At 59.2% G+C, this 17,765-nt stretch overlaps 1 protein-coding gene across 2 annotated transcripts; it reads right to left on the minus strand.

Moving 5' to 3' along the window:
* Positions 1-30: 30 nt before the first annotated feature.
* SPDEF (SAM pointed domain containing ETS transcription factor) lies at positions 31-17,277 on the minus strand. Of its 2 annotated transcripts, none has more exons than XM_028509646.2 (7): positions 16,888-17,277; positions 16,687-16,784; positions 6,623-7,087; positions 4,617-4,814; positions 3,243-3,290; positions 2,971-3,117; positions 31-712 (listed from the first exon to the last, which is right to left on the minus strand). In XM_028509646.2, exons 3-7 carry the CDS (start codon positions 7,056-7,058, stop codon positions 534-536), a joined length of 1,008 nt encoding a protein of 335 aa, XP_028365447.1. In that variant the 5' UTR covers positions 7,059-7,087; positions 16,687-16,784; positions 16,888-17,277; the 3' UTR covers positions 31-533. The 2 variants fall into 2 exon arrangements, with proteins under 2 accessions (XP_028365447.1, XP_035879862.1); XM_036023969.1 differs by lacking the exon at positions 16,687-16,784 and having other exon boundaries at positions 16,888-17,025; positions 17,153-17,276.
* Between the last annotated feature and the right edge of the window lie 488 nt (positions 17,278-17,765).

Genomic DNA, 17,765 nt, shown 5'->3' on the forward strand with positions numbered 1-17,765 from the left:
TGCCACTCACTCACTGCACAAACACTGGGGCCATGTCAGTCTTCTAGTATCTTTATTACCCGTTCCCAGAGACACCCCTGGCTCCCCAACTCAGGGATGCAGACATCTCCTGGCACCATGCCAGGTGCGGTGCAGAGTGTGAGTGGAGGAGAGCGCTGGACTATGAGTGGCCCTGGACAAGTCACTGCCATTCTGTTAGGTCCGCTCTAGAAATGCTGAGATCAGAGGCTGGTGTGGAGGGAGTGCCTTCCCTGGGGAGCTGTGAACACTGAACACAGCCCTGTCTCCCTTCATCCCGCAGTGGGCGGGGTGTGAACAGTCAGGCCTGAGGAGGAAGCATCCTCACCCAGGGTCCCTCGGGCCCCAGAGAGCTCACTACACTCCTGGGAGCACTGGGCCATCCCCTCCCTGACCCTGGACTCCGAATGCCAGCGCACTGCCTCTCCCCCAGCTCAGGGTCTGGCCCGGACAGGGGCAGGCAGGAGGGAGGTCGGGGAAGGATGAGTTCAAGCCCTGGGCCTGACCCGAAGCCCTCAGATGGGGTGCACGAATTGGTAGACAAGGCGCTGGGAGATGTCCGGCTTCCGGATGATGCCCTTCTTGTAATACTGGCGGATGGAGCGGCTCAGCTTGTCGTAGTTCATGGCGGGGCGGTTCTTTCGGATGCCCCACAGCCGGGCCACCTGGGCGGAGTCCTCAATTTTGAAGATGCCTGGGGGAGCAGGAGGGCCCAGAGGCAACCAATGTGCAGGTAGGGAACAGCCAGAGGAAGAAAGACCGAGACTAAGTCAGTTTCTTTGAAAGCCAACCCAGCCAGTGTCCTGGGGGCAGGGCCAGGCCATGGGGGCCATAATACCTACTTCCAAGGTCGGTGTGAGGACCAAAGAAATGCGTGCGAAGAGCGTGCCACAGGGCCCAGAGAGTGGTAAATAATAGTACAGAGGCTTGAACCTCCTGGGTGCAGGCTGAGCCTGAGTACCTCAGTGGGTTATTAGGGGCTCTGAGGGCCTGGCCCTTGCCACGGCTCCCACTGTGGGGTGTGTGCACCTCACACAGAAGCCGAGCTGGCTCCAACAGTGCCCTCAGCTCCCCTGGCACGGTCGTCCTCAACCCGCCCCACCGCCCTGCAGTTCCCAAGCCTGAAAGACTTCTTTGCCATTCTCAGACGCTTCTGCACACACAGCCCTTGCCGGCAGACTTAATTCAGGGGATGTGGTGGAAAGAGTGGGTTTGGGGCTGGGCCAACCTCCGTTTGTATCTTGGCCCTGCTATTTTCTACCTTTAGAAGCTGTCTGAGGCCCCTTTTTCCTGTGGATAAGTGGGGGTGAGTGGTTACAGGAAGTGCTTCTAACAGAGTCTGAAGGAAGTGCCCCTTGGGAAGAACCGCTGCATTGTTAACACCCCCAGTATTAACCCCTCCTGGCAAGGCCCGGGTCAGCACAGCCCCTTCGGGCAGCGTTCCCAGGCCACCTCGCTCTCCCGTCCTCCCTTCCCTAGAACTCCACCAGGGGCCCTCCCCCCAGAGCACCAGAGGACCGGAGGGGCCGCTACTTCACTCTCAGTCTTACATGTACACACAGAGTCATCACGCCTTGTGCAGGAACTTCTCTTCCACCCCTTCTAGCCCCTCTCATCCTCCATGCTCAGCCTCCAAATCACCTCCTCCATGAAGTCCTCCTTGACCTGGGCACAGTTGCCCCCATGGTGCTTTCGAAGCCCTGACATGCTCTGCGTACTGGCCCATTTTACTGATAGTTCCCGTACAAGACTGCGGGCCCCTTGAGGACTAGGTACAGCCGAATCCTCCCCGAGGCCCCAGGGCACTATAATTCTTTGTAAACGTCCCCCAAGCACATGTGGCATAAAAGGAGGTGCTTGGTGAGGGTGGTCAGGTGAATGGATCTGAAGGCTGAGGTCCAGGCACCCCCAGCTACTACTGACGAGATGGGGCTCAGAGCCTGGATTTCTTGGCTCTGAGCCTTTGCAAACACACACACACACACACACACACACACACACACACACACACACACCATGTAGCCCTGCGCTGTCCAGTGAGGCAGCCACTGGCCGCAGGGAGCTCTCAGGCACTTGAAATGTGGCAAGTCCAAAATGAGGTATGTCGTAAGGGTAAAATGCACATCAGTAAAATATCTCACTAGAAATACTTAGTAAGTATTACTTAGTAAAATATCTCACTAGAAATTTTATATTTGTTATATGTTGAAATTATAATAAGTTATGATAGTTAAATAAAATTATTAATAAAATTGATTTCACCTGTTGTAAATGTTTTTCCTGTGGTGCTTGAAAACCTAATGCCATGCGTGTGGCTCGCACTACACTTCTCACTGGGTGACATCAGTCTCCCTGTGAAGCTATGTTTTTTTTTCTTTTTTAAAGACTTTATTTACTTTTTAGAGAGAGGAGATGGGAGGGAGACAGAGAGAGAGAGAGAGAGAGAGAGAGAAACATCATTATGTGCAAGAGAAACGCCCCCAACTGGGGGACCTGGCTGGCAGCCCAGGCGCCTGCCCTGACCAGGAATCGAACTGGCGACCTTTCTGTTCACAGGCCGGCACTCAGCCCACTGAGCCACAGCAGCCAAGGTGAAGCTATGATGTTTTGAGGTCAAAGACTGTGTCCCATTCTCAGCAGAATGTCAAGCGCCTACTATGTCCCTGGCACTGTGTGGCCCTGGAGATCCTGAACAAGACAGAGCCTGGCCAGCAGACGGACGGACAGACAGACATGGGCACAAACAGCACACACCCTGAGTGGGTCCAGTGACAGCAGCACGTCTGTCATTCAGGGCAAAGGTGAGGGCCAGCTCCACCCCTCTGCCCAGCCCCAACCCCTCCCTGGGCCTAGTGCCCGTAGGAACCCAGGCAGCCTCCACTGCCCTCAGCACCCCCTCATTACTGGTCCTGCCCCAAGCCCCACAGTGAACCCACCAGTCGCTCAGCTCACCCTTTTCCTTGTTGAGCCACCGGATGAAGCGGCCGTAGCTGTGGGGCTTGAGCAGCAGCTCCTTGAGGAACTGCCACAGGTGGATGGGCTGCCCAGAGCAGGATGAGTCCACTTCGCTGTCCGTCCAGCTCTCCTCGCTGGTGGAGGCTGGGCAGCCAGGGAGGGTGGTGGTGAGTGGGGAACTGCAGCCACCCCTGCTTCCCTGGCAGCCACCCCTCGACCTCAGCGCTCAGCGCTCAGAGCCCGGCCCCTCAGTGCCCTGCCCTGCTCACCGCAGAAGTGAATTGTCCCAGGGGAAGTCCTCTCTTTCATCCAGGCGGCTGCAGGACAAAGAAAGGAGGTTGGGGACCCAGAAGAGACCCCAAGGGGATGGAGGACATTTTGGTGGGACTGTGGGGCCATAGAGGCTCCCTATGGCCCAGGTTTCCCAATGGGTCCCTCCCTCTGCCAGTCTATAGCTGCTTCCTTGAAGGAAATTTGGGATTTCAGAACTGGTAGGGGCCTTAACATGCCCGGACTCGGCCCCCTGTTGCTCAGAGGGAAGAGCTGACGTGGAGCCTTGCTCGCCTACGAAACGGGCCGGGACACTTCCTCACGGAACCTGCAAGGGTCCTAGGAAGTCTGCACAGCTCCTTGTTCTGTGTCCCGCATAATAAACACCCACTGCCTTCCAGCTGCCAAGTTCGCCCAGCACTTCCAACCCTCCTGCTCTCCACCCAGCCTCCTCCCTATCTCCCCTGTCCAGACCCAGCAGTGGTGGGGGTGGGGGTGGCAGTGGGGTGAGGGTGAAGGCAACCAGTTTCCAGCCCCATTGCCCCCCAGCACTCAGCCTGGTACTGACCACTGGCCTTGGCAGTCACTGACAAGGAGCCTGGGGGACAGGGCACTGGTCTCTGACTGGGTCATATGAGTAGGTCCTGCCCCTTGCTCTCCGGGACCCCTAAGGTCAGGGGCCTTGACTCACTGAGCAAGCACTTCCTCCAAAGCACACTGCTCAGTGCAGGGTGCCAGTGGGTGGAGGTGGGGTCCACATGCAGCCTTTCAAAAGAACAGGGTGGCTGACTGCACCTCGGCGGGGAACGGGATCCAGGGTCGCCGCCAAGTACAGAACACGGTACACTCTGACAGTGCCCATGTTTTTCAAAACAGGGTCAAAAAACCACACATATGTAGTTGCTTGTATATGCACAAACCTTCCCAAGAAACAGGTAACAGTGGTTGCCCCCAGGGAGGGGGATTGGAAAGCTGGGGGTCTGGAGTGAGGGGAAGAATTACTTTTTACGATATATTATTTTCACTAAGTTAAAAAAAATTGTACACATTTATTACCCCATTACTTCGCCAATGAAAAACAGCTGAAAAAAAAATGACATTTTAGAGGGACAAAGAAGGACTTTGTAGCATCTACGGTCCCATCAGCTGTGACCTCCCATGTCCTCACAGTCTAACTTCTACCTCCAAACTTCCCACGTGCTCTGCCCTGCGTCCTCTGGGCTTGGCCAGGGCTAGTGGTCACCCAAGCTCCAGGGAGGCAGCTGCACTAGGGTCTGGGTCCACAGCGGAGGACAGCAGAGAGTAACCTCCCAGCAGACACCTTGGCCTGAGCTCCCCTCCGTGTCCCTGCTGCCGCCCATGCCATGTCCCACCTGATTTCCAGATGTCCAGGTGGGCGTGCAGCACGTCCCCGCCCAGGGGTGAGCGCTGGCGAAACTGCTCCTCTGACATGGCGCACAGCTCCTTGCCCCCCAGCTCCTGGAAGGCCTTGCCCACGGGGGGCAGCCGGTACTGGTGCTCCGTCCACAGGAGCCACTTCTGCACGTTGCCAGGACTCCAGTCCATGGGGTCTGGGCAAGAGACACTCCCTCAGCCCCGGAGCTGTGTGGGGCCTTGTCCAGAATGTGGCCACTGCGCTCCCACGGCATGCTGTGGGGCTGGGGACCGGTGGCCCAGGACCCTGAACCCCCCAGTGGGGCTGGGCCCTGTGGAGGGGTTCCCCGGGGTGAGAGGGAGGAGCAGGGCCCTGTAAACAAACTTGGCTCAGGGCAGGAGAGCCTGGGTCCTCTGTCCCCCCCACCTCATCCAGACCTTGGGTTGACACTTCCAGCGCCTCCAAATGACATGCTGGGCAGCTATAGCCCTGGAGGGAACAGTGACATTAGACCAGAAACTCATGAACTTCTCCTCCAGCTGCCTCTTGCCTTCCCAAAGCCCCTCAAAGAAACACGGAAAAATCCAGCCAAGAATTAACCCTATAACCCAAACCTCCACTCCCCCTACTGTATTTTACAGATGGGGAAACTGAGGCAATGAGAGTTCCATCTCTTGTCCAGCTCCTAACTGGGAGCTGGTGAATAGTAGCTGCTAACTGCACATGCGCTGAATGAACAGATAAATGAATGGCAGGTCTCAGGGTGGTCAGGGGCGACTGAGGGCCTCGGGTGGGGGAGGGGAGTCACTGGCTATGTCCTAGATGTCCCCCTGGGGAGCTGCTCTGGGGTGAGCCTGGCACAGCTCACGGGTGGAGACGAGGATGGGGGACACAGTCACAATGGGGTTCCAAATGAACACTGGTCTAAACTGGTTCCCCAGCAGTGTGACCTGAAGATTAGGCTGCCCCACTTAATAAACCCATTTTCCTCTCTAGGGTCAAATCTATTTGTTTCTGTCCCCATTGTCCAGAGGACAGGCCCCTCCCTCCCCAACCCAGTGTGGGAGTGAAGGTACCGTGGGAGACCTCCCTGGGATCAGGGGGGCTGGCCTGGGCATCGGGCAACTGGAGAGCTGGGGCACTGGCAGGAGCTGCCTTAAGGCGGCACCAGCGGGGGTCGGGGGCGTGGCCAAGGTGTCTGCTAGGAGGGGCTGGGCCTGAGGGAGGCCCGAAGACCTGTGTGAAAGCAGCAGAGTGAGATAGTGAGATGCTCACATGCCGGGGCTCAGGGACCCAGGAGATGGGTCAGGCCTGCCCAGAGCTGCAGAGACGGTGGAGGGGCGGGGCTGGAGACTCAGTAGCCCCTCGGCCCACAGCATCAGCTCCGTAACCACAGGCCCTGGCACACACCCTCATGCCCAGCCTCCTGACGTCCCTTCACTTTTACGTTTGATCTGTTTCCCTTACGCTAATGTCGCCTTCATAAATGAGGAAGCTTCTGCATTGTGCTCACCACCCAGCTTCCTGGTGCCAGAACAGGGCCTGGCACATTAAGTTACTGTTTATTGAGTACAAGGTGCCATCCCAGGAGCTAGGAATGTAACCATGAACAAAACAAATGAAAATGGTGTCCTCTGCATGTGTATATTCCAGCGGGGAAGACAAAATGAACAAGATAAATAAATAAAATATGCAGCGAGGAGGGAGGTGCAGCTGGGAGGAGGGCAGAGGAGTCTGAGAGGAGGTGGTGGCCCCAAGGTGTCAAGCTCGAATTCACTTCATCCAGCAGGGACTCAGAGGGTGCAGGTGGGGTGCACGGAGGGTCAGAGCTCCCCAGCCTCGGCTCCCAGCTATGTGCCCATGTGTGGAGAAGCACCAGTGTTCCTGGGGCTGCCTGAGGCTGGGCAGGGCTGGCCAGAGCACAGCAGGCCATGTCCCCGCTCCCCCAGCAGCCTCAGCCCGGCCTGTCCCCGCCTTGGGAGGTGCACGTGCGGAAGGACTCACCTGCGGTGATGTTGAGCAACTTGCAGGCCGTCTCAATGTCCTTGAGCACCTCGCCCACCACCATGGACTGCACCTGCTCCAGCGAGTGCTCCTCCAAGGCCAGCCCGCCTGGAACCAAGTCCAGGCTGCCCCCCGGGGCTTGGCTGTCGATGACCGGGCACTGCTCGGGCTCCTCAGGTGGCTTGTCCTGCGTGCTGACCCCGGGGCCCTTGGCGGCCCAGTGGCTGTCCTCGGGGTACAGCATGTCCAAGTAGGAGAGGTAGAAGGCAGACAGACCCTGTTCGGGTGTGGTGGGTGGGCTGGGGCTCCAGTCCTGTCTCTCGGGCCTGACCACGGCGGCCGCCACCTTCTCTGGGCCTGTCCGAAACACAGCGCTGGGGGATAGCAGGAGGCGGCTGGGGGGCAGGCTGCTCAGGCTGGGGCTGGCGCTGCCCATGCCGCTGCTGCTCAGGCTGGCGGCCGCGTCTGCAGAAACAAGAGAGGAAGGAGTCAGGTCTGGCTGCTTCCCCATCCCCATGGGGGCCGCTAAGCTGGTTACAGGGATGAGGGGCCCAATGGGCCGTCCCCGGGCCTGGGGATTCGGGTCACTGGGCAGCTGGGACAGGGCTGGGGAAGACATGCGGGTGGGAGGTGGGGTCGGATTGTAAAGGGACATCTTCTCATCCCCAGAGAAGCCGGGCTGGCTGGCAGCAGCAAATCTCTGCATGTGTCGTGTGCTTAACACAACCTCCCAAAGTTCTCGTCCTCCGTCGGTCCTCACAGTGGAAGACACGATCAGTCCCATTCTACAGATGAGCAAACTGGGGCCTAGAAAAGGAGCCTTTCGTGCCTGGTCCTCTGTTCCTTAGCAAGCCCATACTCAGACCCCAGTCCACTGTCCTGCGGAGGAAGTTCCTTCTGAGAGCTATCCTAAATCTTTCCTCCTGTAGCAAAGTTTTCATTCATTCTGCCCCTGAAGGAAGCGGGGAAGGGATAGAGTCACCATCACCTTGATCAACCAGGTGAAAGAAAGAGAGAAGCAAGTGAGGGGTGTGGTGGGAGTAAAGCACCTTACCAGTAGGGCAGGGGCCCCCACCCGCTCCCACAGGGCCATTTGGGGGCGCACGTGAATGAATTCCCAGCATGAGGCCAATGAAGTGGTCAGTAAGCAACAAAGCACAGGTGGCTTGGCTTGGCTCCCACTCAGGGCTGCTACCCATCCTACCTCGACGTCCCCTGAGAGGTGCTCCCCTGGGGCCCTCTCCACTCCCAGGCCCTGGAGGTGGTGCTCAGGTGCAGAGCCACAGGCCCCCTCTCCCAGGGCAGCAGGGGTTGGTGAGAAGGCCCAGAAGCCAGAACAACTGAGGCCCTCAGTGACCCCAACACCCACTCCTCTCTGAGGCCCCAGGGCCCCCAGGGATGACAGCTAGAGGCTTCCCTCCCCATTGGTCACCCAGGCTGGGCTGCGCCCAGGGCCTTTTCTCTGCGCCCACCCCTACTGGAGTATGTTCTTTGGGTGAGCAGGGCACCAGAGAGAGGGGCACACACCAAGCAGCGGGGTTTCTGGGATATTTCCATGCTGTGCGGGCCTGAGACTCAAGAGGAGTCAGAGCAAAGGGGGAAGATCACCAACAAATACATGTCCCCAGTAACACAGGGAGCCATTAAGAAGGGAGGCGAGGAGCATGGAAACACGTCCAGGGCAAGCTAGTGCGTCCTTCCTCAGGGGTATTTGTGCTGAAAGCAGAGGTTCTCGGAGTGTGGTGCTGGACCGGCGGCACCGGCTCGGCTGGAAACTGGTTAGGAATTGAGTTCTCAGGCCCGCCTCAGAGCCCTGAACCAAGCGGGATGGAGGGAGAGGCTGGGGGGAGGCCCAGCAGTGCCGGTGGTCAGCAAGCACTGGGGTGGTCCTGACCCGTGCTCGCGGTGGAGACTCAGACTGACAGCGCTAAAGGCCGTAGTCACAGGACCATGGATCCCTAGCGGTGGAGTTCATCGTGCCCCCTGGGACAGTGAGCGGCTGCCAGGGCCAGCTCCAGGCTCTCCGAGGCACTACCCTGCCCTGCCTGTGTGACAGCAGAAGAACCCAACTTGGAAAATGCCTCCGGTTTCTCCCGGGCTGCAGCTAGCCCGTTCAACAACTTTGTTCAGCTCAGGAAACGATGCCCCTTTTCTCTGGAGAGCGGAGCCTGCTGCTCGGCGCGGGGACAGAGCTCCCTCCGCCCGTCTTGCGCACTGCCCGCCTTCCCAGCTGCTCGGGGCAGCCCTGCAGTTCCCCACCGCGGAGGGAGCGCCAGCAGGAGAGAAGGGTGTTCCCTTTGACTTCGACTCTCTCTTTCAAGGGCTCCTCTAGGTGACAAGGAAGGAAAGGTCGGGGTGGGGTGGGATGGGGTGGGCAGGGACAAGGGGGCGGGGGACAGAGGGCAGGCCTGGAACCATTTCAAGCCCTTCTGTGCAAACACTGGTGTGTGCCGTGGGCCCGCGTTATTTACCCAGGCAGCGCCAACGGCCCACTCTGCCCCCGGGTCCCCACCCCGCCTACGCCCACACCCTGCCCCTCGGTGACCCCACCCCTGGAGAGCCCCTCTCTGCCCCCACCCCTCCCACATCACCCCCTGACTGCCACCCGCCCCATCCACACCCCCAGAACTCTCAGGTCTGCCACGTTAGGACAGTTACTGCCAACACCCTGGGCCTTATGCCAGGGAGACGGAAACTGTCCCAAGAAGCAGGAGCACTCGCCTCCCTCGGGGCCCTCCTGTTTGCTCGGCCCCGGCCGCAGGTGGGATGGAAGGGAGCTGCTGTGTTTCGGGGCCCAGCGGCATGAGGGGTCAGTGAGGATGAATGGGCAGGGCAGGCGGCAGTGTTTGCTAGGCGGGGACGTGATGACACGTTCCTGACACGTTGGTCAAGTGAGCTGCGTGGCTCTCTCAGCCTTCCCCTCCCGGGGAGAGGCAGCATGGGCCTTCTTCTTGGCCCCATTTCTCAGATGGGGAAGGTGAGGTACAGGGAAGGCCTTGGATCCAGGTCTTTCAGCTCCTGGCCCAGGGTTCCTTCACCAGCAGAGAGTTCCCGCCTTCTCCTGCACACCCTTCACTCCAGCTCCCCATCACCCGCTCTTAAATGCCCAGGAACCTGCTTTCAATCAAGGCTTTGTCCCAGCTCCAACACCTTCCTGGAGAAACATGCTCACTAGTAAGAAACTTTGAAAGCGAGAGACACACAAGGCACAGGTGTGTCTCTTCGTGACTAACTGTGCAGCCAGAAGAAGACCTGGTCATTCGCAGGTGAGGGGTGGTGGGGACTGTCTGACCCCAGCACCCAGGTCTGGGGGCACCTTGGTTTACTGGTCAGGGGGCCAGGAGCTGGTGTGCCCAGCTCACAGTTCTGGCCTGTCCTCCAGGCTCTGGGGCAGACTCGCTGGGAAGAGAGAACCGCAGTGAGCACCTCCAATGCCCCCAGTGCTCCAGCATGTTCCCTCTTTTACTGCTCGTAGCCTGGGTGACACGGACGCGAGAGCCCCGTTTTATGGATGTGGGCAGCGAGGCTCGGAGGGGTCTGCAGCTTGCCCGAGGCCCCCAGCTGGCCGTGTGTGGGTTCTGCTAATTGCACCACCTTCCCTCTGAGGCCTCTGCTCCGGCCAGTTCCATCTTCCCAGGCTCCTGCCCACCTCCTGACTCCTCATTCCACCCCCTGTCAAGCTCATGTCTCTCCGTCACCCTCTCACCAGGCACCGCTGTGCTCAAAACCCCCCATGGCTTCCCACCGCCTGTCCCACCAGATCCCAACGGCTGGCTCACACCTCCGAGCCCACCTCCAACCCAGCCCAGATAATCAGAGCTAAAATGACCCATGTATTACATGACTGTGTTACAGAAGGGAACAGCAAAGCCCAGATGGGGAGGGATTCATTTGCTGGTTAGTGTCAGGGTCTGGATCAGGACCAAGGGTCCGAGGACATAGCCACCTTCTAACGAGAACAACATTTCTCCCTATCCCCTGTGCTGCAGGCAAGATGTGGCTATTTTCTCTTGTGTTGCTGTCCCCCTGCCCGAGATGCCACTTCCTTCTCCTCACACAGCCCAAAGCCTTCCTCCCCCAGCAAGCCCTCTGCAACATCTCCCTCGTCTGATTTCCCAGCTCTCCCCATCTATGCCATGCAATTCAGCCCTAATTACATTCACTGTTCACCCATGAGGATGCCTGCACACTGAGAAAAGTGGTGCTGAGAGAGGCAGGGCCTTGCCCATAGGCGCACAGCAGGGCTGGGCCCAGACTAAAGCCTGCTGACTCTCAGGCTGCTGCTCCACAGGCCCAGGGTCCTGGGACACGCCTGGTGTTTGTCAGGCCCGGGTCCCTCGATCGGCAGACCCCACCCTCCTGATAGCCTCTGCTGGCTGGGCCTGAGGGGCTGCCGGTCTCCTGAGTGATGCCTCTAGCTCCCCAACCTTGAGTTGATCTTTTCTGGATTAAGCCACACGTCTGGATTAAGGCTCAGGGTGTCCTGGCTCCTTCTGTCCCAGAGGCTTTGGCTCTGACTCCAGACAAAGGAACTTTGGTAACAGCTGGTAGAAGTCAAGGCTCAGGGACAAGGCCAGACCCTGGGGCAGTGGCCAGGGGGATTAGTCCCTTCTGACCCCTTCTCTCAGCACCTCCTACTCCCCAGGAAGACAGAGCAAGGAGGGAAGGCAGAGGGACCCAGAGTCACAGATTTATAACAGCTGTTCCCTGCCACTGCCTGGGCCTCTCTCACCCCTGGGGACAGCAATGTGCCCCTGCAACTCCCCTGCCTCCAGGGTGCTCACTTCCACTCCCACCTGGTGTCCAAAAAAGATCCCCGATAGCTCCCGAAACTGCAGCCTCAGAGCCCTGGGCCGGCATGGGGTTGGAGCCCGTCTCCCACATTCTGCTCAGCCCGGGCTCCCAGATCTTTACCCCAGGGAACTGTAGGTGGGGTTAATGTGCCCAAGGCCCCACTTCAACCCTGAGACCCAGCCTCAGCCTGCCCAGAGCCCAGGCCCCTGGCTGCAGACCCCAGCGAGAAGAGCCCTGAGGGACTTGGGTGGGGCAGGGGTTCACGGAGCCACCACTCAGCCCTGCACCCACCTCACGTCAGCTGGAGCAGACCTCTCAGGCGTCCCCATGGGGGCCCCTCCCTCTCTGCACCCAAAGCGCCCCCTCTAATGGTCAGAGTCCAGGGGCCTGGCTGGGAGCCATGCGGAGTGAGCAGGGGCCACACGGGCCCAGCCCCCGGCCTGCTGGTCAGCACCCTGGAGAGAAGCTGAGCCTGGCCGGGTCACGGAAGCCTGGGGCCAGTGCCGATGACCAACGGAACCTCCCCGCCTGGGCCCAGACTGCCCGTCCTGCAGGCACTCCCTGCCCACCTGCTGCCCTTCCCTGCCCCTTCACTTCTCCTGGGACAGCGCTGGCCCTTCCACGGAACCCCAGCTCCCTCGCCCTTTGAAACTGCTCCTCAAACTAGCTTGACTCAGGAAAACTGCCCAGCCTCCTCCTTACTGACCACCCTTCCCGACCCAGAGTGCTGGCCTTTGTCCAGTGTGCTTACCACCCTCTCACCCAGGAAGGGGCCCCTGAGGCCCCCTGCCCCACCCCCCGCAGCTCCGGCCTCTCTCCAGCCCCAGCTGTGGCTGTCCCGAAACACCTGAGCCACTGGGGGCCCCGTGGGCAAGAGACGGGAGGTGGGGTCCTGAGAGGGTTTGCCTGCCTTGGGCTCAGCTTGAGATTCGAGGAGGTAGGTTTCTTCTTGGCCCGGTGGCTATCCCCACCTCTTCAGATTCCAGAATCAGCTAGGCCACTGGCCTAACTTACTCAGGAGCCCTGTTCTCTGGAAGGGTCAACTTGAGGAGCCAGCCGGGGGGTCCAAAGCTGGGGTATGTGGGTGACTCGGGGGATGGGGTGAGGCCATGGAGGACCCACAGGGTAGGTAGGGAGTTGGGGGGCAGGGCTACGTAGCAGGAGGATGGGGCATAGGACACAAAAGGGTCAGGGAAACATCAAGGATATCTGGTCTCGACCGCTGTTCCCACAGTTCCCGGGGGTGGCCAGGAGCCCCCAGGCACAGTCCGACCAGCTCTGCGTCCCGTTCACTCCTGCTGCCCCACTGGCATCACTTCCAGGCCCCTGGGTCAAGGTGAGAGCCAGCTAAATAAACCTTCATCGGGCCCTGTCAGCTCCCCCCAGCATTATTCCCACCAGACAGACAAGGGGCCAGGGTTGCTGTGGGCTGCCTGGCCATGGGGACTGAGCAGGGACTGGAACTCACGGCTGAGCTGCACCCTGTTTGGGTGGCTGTGTCTCCTCCCAGCACCCGGCCTCTGGAGTTGGCATCCAGAGCCTGTGGAAGGCTTGGCCCACCCTTCTGAGCAAGGAGGGCCACCCCGCCAGCTGTGCCTCCCCTCGAATGTGGCCCATCAGGCCCAGCCCCCAGCCCAGATGAGCCCCGGCCAGGGGCCCAGTGAGGCGCAGGTCTGGCCAGAACCCCAGTGTCCTGTCATGGCAAGTACAAATCCTGCCCGACTTCCAGTCTCCAGAAACTGCAGATCACTTCTTCATTCAGCTCTGGCTGAGCACACACTGTGTGAATGTATTTCGTGTTTCGGCACTTGGTCAAGTTCCTTTGCCTCACCTGGACTGTGGCCCCTGGCCATCTGCCTGTCCCACCTTTGATGGTGGCTGGCGGGGCGGCCCTGCTCTCTCCAGTGCAGTCTCCGCAAACACCCCTCTGCGGCCCCTTCTCTTCCCTCCTCCTCCTGCACCTCATCTGTGCCCCTGACACCTGTTGCCCGACAGGGCTTTGAAGTTTCGTGGGCATCTGCTTCCCCACGCTCCTGCCCCGCCGGCAGCCAGGCCCTGCTGCGTGAGAACTCAGGGCTTCGCCTGCTTCTGTGTGTGGGCCCTTAATGGATCCTCTGGGCCCCAGGCGGTGAAATAGGGACTCGTAAAGACAGTGTGCCTCTGGGGTTTGGCAGGAGAAGGCGAACGGTGATGTGAGCAGACATGTCAGCCTCCCAGGAGACTCCCCTCGCCTCTGTTCTCACGGTGTCCGCAGGCTCCCCCAGGCCAGCGGGGTGCTGGACAGGGAGGGCGCTCTGGGAACCGCGGGTGAGTGCGTGCCACTCTGGTGGGGCTGCGGGAACGCGCCCTGAGCCCCAGTCTGAGGGCCTGGGAGCGCAGCTTGGGGCTTAGAAAGGGGGTTTTAGCACAAAGTGAAGGTGCTCCAACATTGAGAAAATGATAAAAAGTCCAGAAGAACTGTCTTGAGAGACTAAGAACAGAAATTGCTTTCAGAAAAGGTTTACATAGGTGGGGGTGGATTATCAAGGGTTTATTGGGACCTTGGGCAGCTACCCTCAAACCTCTATCCTCCGTCTGGGGGCTGGAGGGAGAAGGAAGGGCTCCTCCGTTCTGGGGGTGCCCCTTCTGTGGTCCTGGGTGGCCTCTGGTCCTTCTGCCACCAGCAGGGTCACACTAGGCTCCAGATGGGAGGAGCGGTTGGAGGGAAAAGGACACTCATTCTCCCCTCGCCCTGAGGCCCCACTCCACCGCTGAGAGGGGAGAGGAGAATCTGGCAGGGGCACCTCCCAGGCGGGGAACATGCAAACCAGGCAGGGGAAGGAGCCAGGCATTAAATGTCAGGAAGAGCCCAGGGCAACTCAGCTTGTGCAAAGTTTGCTTTGGGAAGAGTTGTTCCACCTGACAGACCACTTGCTTGGCTGGGGGCGCAGGGTGGGGCATGGGATGGGATGGGGTGGGAGGAGGCCCCAGACCAGGTTTGAGCCCTGACTCCTTAGTTCTGGGACTCGGGCAAGCGGCTCAGCTTCCTTTGAGACTCAGTTGTCTGGTCTGTTAAATGTGCATCAAGACCATAGCTTAAATGGTTGTAAAGACTGAGGGAAAAGGAGTGTGAAGATTCCTTGAGAATTTGATGGTCTGAGTGGCACGAAGATGGCACCCGGGAGCAGGTGAGAGGTGGGGCCGGAGAAGGAGGAAAGAAAAGGGAATGGGGTGCAGAACAAGGAGAACAAAGGGAAAACCAGACGGTAACGTGGGTGGAGGGGCAGGGCGTAAGGGCGGAGTCAGAGGGGGAGTTGGGGACGGCAGTGATGGAAGCCTGAACCTTGCCCTGAGGTCATCTTGCTCTCTGGCCCAGTCCCGGGCAGCTGTGGGCTTCAGGGAGGAACCAGAGCCAGAGCCAGAGCCTCCAGCCTCCCCTGACCTCAGCCTGGGAGACAAGCTGGGGCAGGCACACAAGTCTTGCAAAGCCGGCAGATCCAACCAGCCTCCACCAACTCCTACACAGCCTTCAAAACCCAGCTCCAGGTTGCTGCCTCCATGAAGCCTCCTTTAACAGATGAAACCATCTGCCTAACTTTCTCACCGAAAGGCAAGTTCAGGGAGGAAAAGTAGCTTGTTCAGAGTCACACACCATGGGCCTTGACTCCTTCTTGCCCTCCACCCAGAGCGTCTGTGTCCCGGGTCAGCCTGAACTGGCCTCCCAGGTCACACTCAAGCTGCACCAAGTCATTTAGCAAGAAACTGCGCTCTAATTGTTTCCGAGCTATTTATTTTATATCTGCAATGACCTCAATGGTAAAAAGTGGGTTCTCCTAGGTTCTTCTACTTGCTGCCTGGGTCACAATTTCTGAGCATTGATTGAGCACCTACTGCATGCCACCTATTCCCTCAGGCTTGGTTGACAGAGCAGCTCTATCTACTTCAGAGGGTCCTTGTGAAAACCATCGGCATCACGACTGCTGACGTGTGTTCTAATTGGGAACACAATAAGCATGTCAGCTGTGGGTCCCCATCTGCCAGGAGCAGAGGAATCACTTGTCCAATTACTTTCAAGCTCTCAAAAGGGAGGGTGGTCCCCTGTCCAGTGAGACACCACCTCCTCCACACCCCAACCTTCCTGGGAGCCCTGAGGATGTACCCTCTCCCCAAATTTCTATGTATTCAGTGTGGTGAGACTCCACATTGGGAGTCCCTGGCTCTGGTCCCACCCCCAGGTGGTCAGGGGACAGGGAGACTGTCCCTGCTGGGCTTGGCCATCATCTGGGCCCACCCGTCTGGTGGGGCATCTCCTGCCCATCCCCACCTGCCGCCTCAGAGCTGGGCAGCTCGGCGCCTGTTTGCTTTGTTACTCAGCTGAGCAGCTGGTGCTGGGGAGATGCTGCTTTATTGGGGTGCTGTGAAGCTGTTTATTGGGGAGGTGGGGGCAGGAAATGAGGTCAAGTGCCAGCCCTGGACAAGGAGGAAGAGAAAGGCCATGACCTCCATAGAGGGGACAGGCCCTTGAGGCTTATGGCTTGGGTGTGGACTGCTGGGTGGGCCCGGCTGGCAGTGTGAGGTGAGGGAATACAGGGCTAGTTTAGTGGGTACACCCACTCCCTAACAGGCACAGACGGACACACGGACACACACATGTGCACACACACAAATATATATATATACACACATGCATGCATGTGCAGTCACACATATATGCACACACATGCATGCACCTCGTCAGGCCTCAGTGGAGCCCCCCGCCATCTAGACCCCTCACCTTTCCACCCTGCCATCCCTGCCATCTACTCCCCTCTCCCCAGAGGGCAGCCAGCAAATCTTAGAAATGAGCCCCTTCAAGGACTCTTGCTTCTTCCTGATGTGCCCGGACTGGGGCCCACAGGCCCTCTGCTCCCCTGGAACCCACGCAGCCAGCTGTTTGCTCCCCAGCTCCCCAGCCACCTGGTTCCTGGGCCCACCACCGCCCTGACAGGACCCTGGGCTCTGGACCTATCCCCACAGCTCCAGCCTGGACCCGGTCCCCGAGCCTCTCTCCAGCCTCAGCAAGCCCCTGCCTACTTGTAGCCTGGCCCCGGAGAGACCCTGCTCTTGGCCGAGCAGCCTCGGCCAGCGGCAGCAGAAAGGCTGCTGTGTTTTGCTACCCGAGCTGAAAGGCCAGATCTCAGGGCCAAGTCTCTGCCTGTACAGAGCCGTCACCCTCAGGTGGGCAGGTGGGCTCCATGGCAAGCCCAGATGGGAACATCACAGACACAGGGTGCCCGGGCCAAGGGACTCACCCAGGCTCTGGGGTCGGCACAGGGAGGGAGACTGGGCAGCATGCGGAGACACGGGGGCTTCTGAGGGTGCAGGACCAAGATTGCAAGGTCACTGGTGCCTGGAAGATCTGTTCTGAGCTTGCAAAGTGTACCTCCAAGTCCTCCCAGTCACCTACCTCCCCACAGCTGGCAGGGTACTCAGTACCTTCCCACTGGGCTTACCTGTTAGCTGCCTGGTGCCCAAGTTGTTGCCTGCTGCAGTGGCAACCTTGGGGGCCAGGAGGTGGCAGGGACAGCTTGGGCCACTGCTGGGTCTCAGCCAGGCATCTGGGGAGCCAGTGGGACCATGGACCAGCAAGGCTGGGGACAGAGGCAACACTCGGGTGGTCTCTGAGGTTGCAGGGCTGCCAACCCTGTAGGGAGCCCCCAGACCCCAGCCCAGGGCCACCTGCTGTCACCGTGGCAAGACCCAGCCAGAGGGGCTTACAGTGGGGCCACGGTGGGCTCTGGGCACCGGGTCTGGGTCTTCTGGGCAGTGTGGATGCAGGTGGAGTACAGGAATGTGCTGGGAGGAAGTCAGGCAGGGATGAAGAGTTGGCTGGGCCTGATTTCCCATTATAAGTAATCCTTCCTTATTTACCTGAACAAATACACGCTCCCTGCTTACCTCAGACCACAGGCGGGCTCTTGGTTAACCCTTGAGGGCCTTTCACTCCTCACTGGGGAAGCTATACCCTGGCAGCCAGGGAACTCAGTCACTCATTCATTCCTTCACTCTCTCACTTCCTTTCGTTATTTGATGCATGGCTACTGAGCTTATGTTATGTGTGAGGCACAAGGTATATATCAAGAAGGAACTGGGTTGGGCACTAAAAGGAATCAGTCAAGGGTAGGGGACAGACAAGCAAGCAGCAGTGGAAATTCAGAGCCCCAGTGGAAGGCTGTGGGAGCCCTGAGGCAAGAGAAATCAGGCAGGGCTTCCTGGAGGAAGTGCTGTCTGGCTCCCCAGCCCAGGGTTGGAGGGAATTTCAGAGAACCCTGAGTAAAGAGATCTGAGGCTCATAGGCCCACCTACCCTGTGTGGGAACTCTGGTCCTTGT

The sequence above is a fragment of the Phyllostomus discolor genome, chromosome 4 (genome assembly GCF_004126475.2).
Source record: "Phyllostomus discolor isolate MPI-MPIP mPhyDis1 chromosome 4, mPhyDis1.pri.v3, whole genome shotgun sequence".
NCBI lineage: Eukaryota > Metazoa > Chordata > Mammalia > Chiroptera > Phyllostomidae > Phyllostomus > Phyllostomus discolor.

What these genes read in the sequence shown, in the direction of transcription:
- SPDEF (XM_028509646.2), bottom strand. Translation starts at nt 7,058, where the DNA reads ATGGGCAGCGCCAGCCCCAGCCTGAGCAGCCTGCCCCCCAGCCGCCTC. An exon ending in GTTGCTCAACATCACCGCAG is followed by an intron (nt 4,815 to 6,622) that starts GTGAGTCCTTCC and finishes TCTCTTGCCCAG; the next exon opens with ACCCCATGGACTGGAGTCCT. An exon ending in CCTGGACATCTGGAAATCAG is followed by an intron (nt 3,291 to 4,616) that starts GTGGGACATGGC and finishes TTTGTCCTGCAG; the next exon opens with CCGCCTGGATGAAAGAGAGG.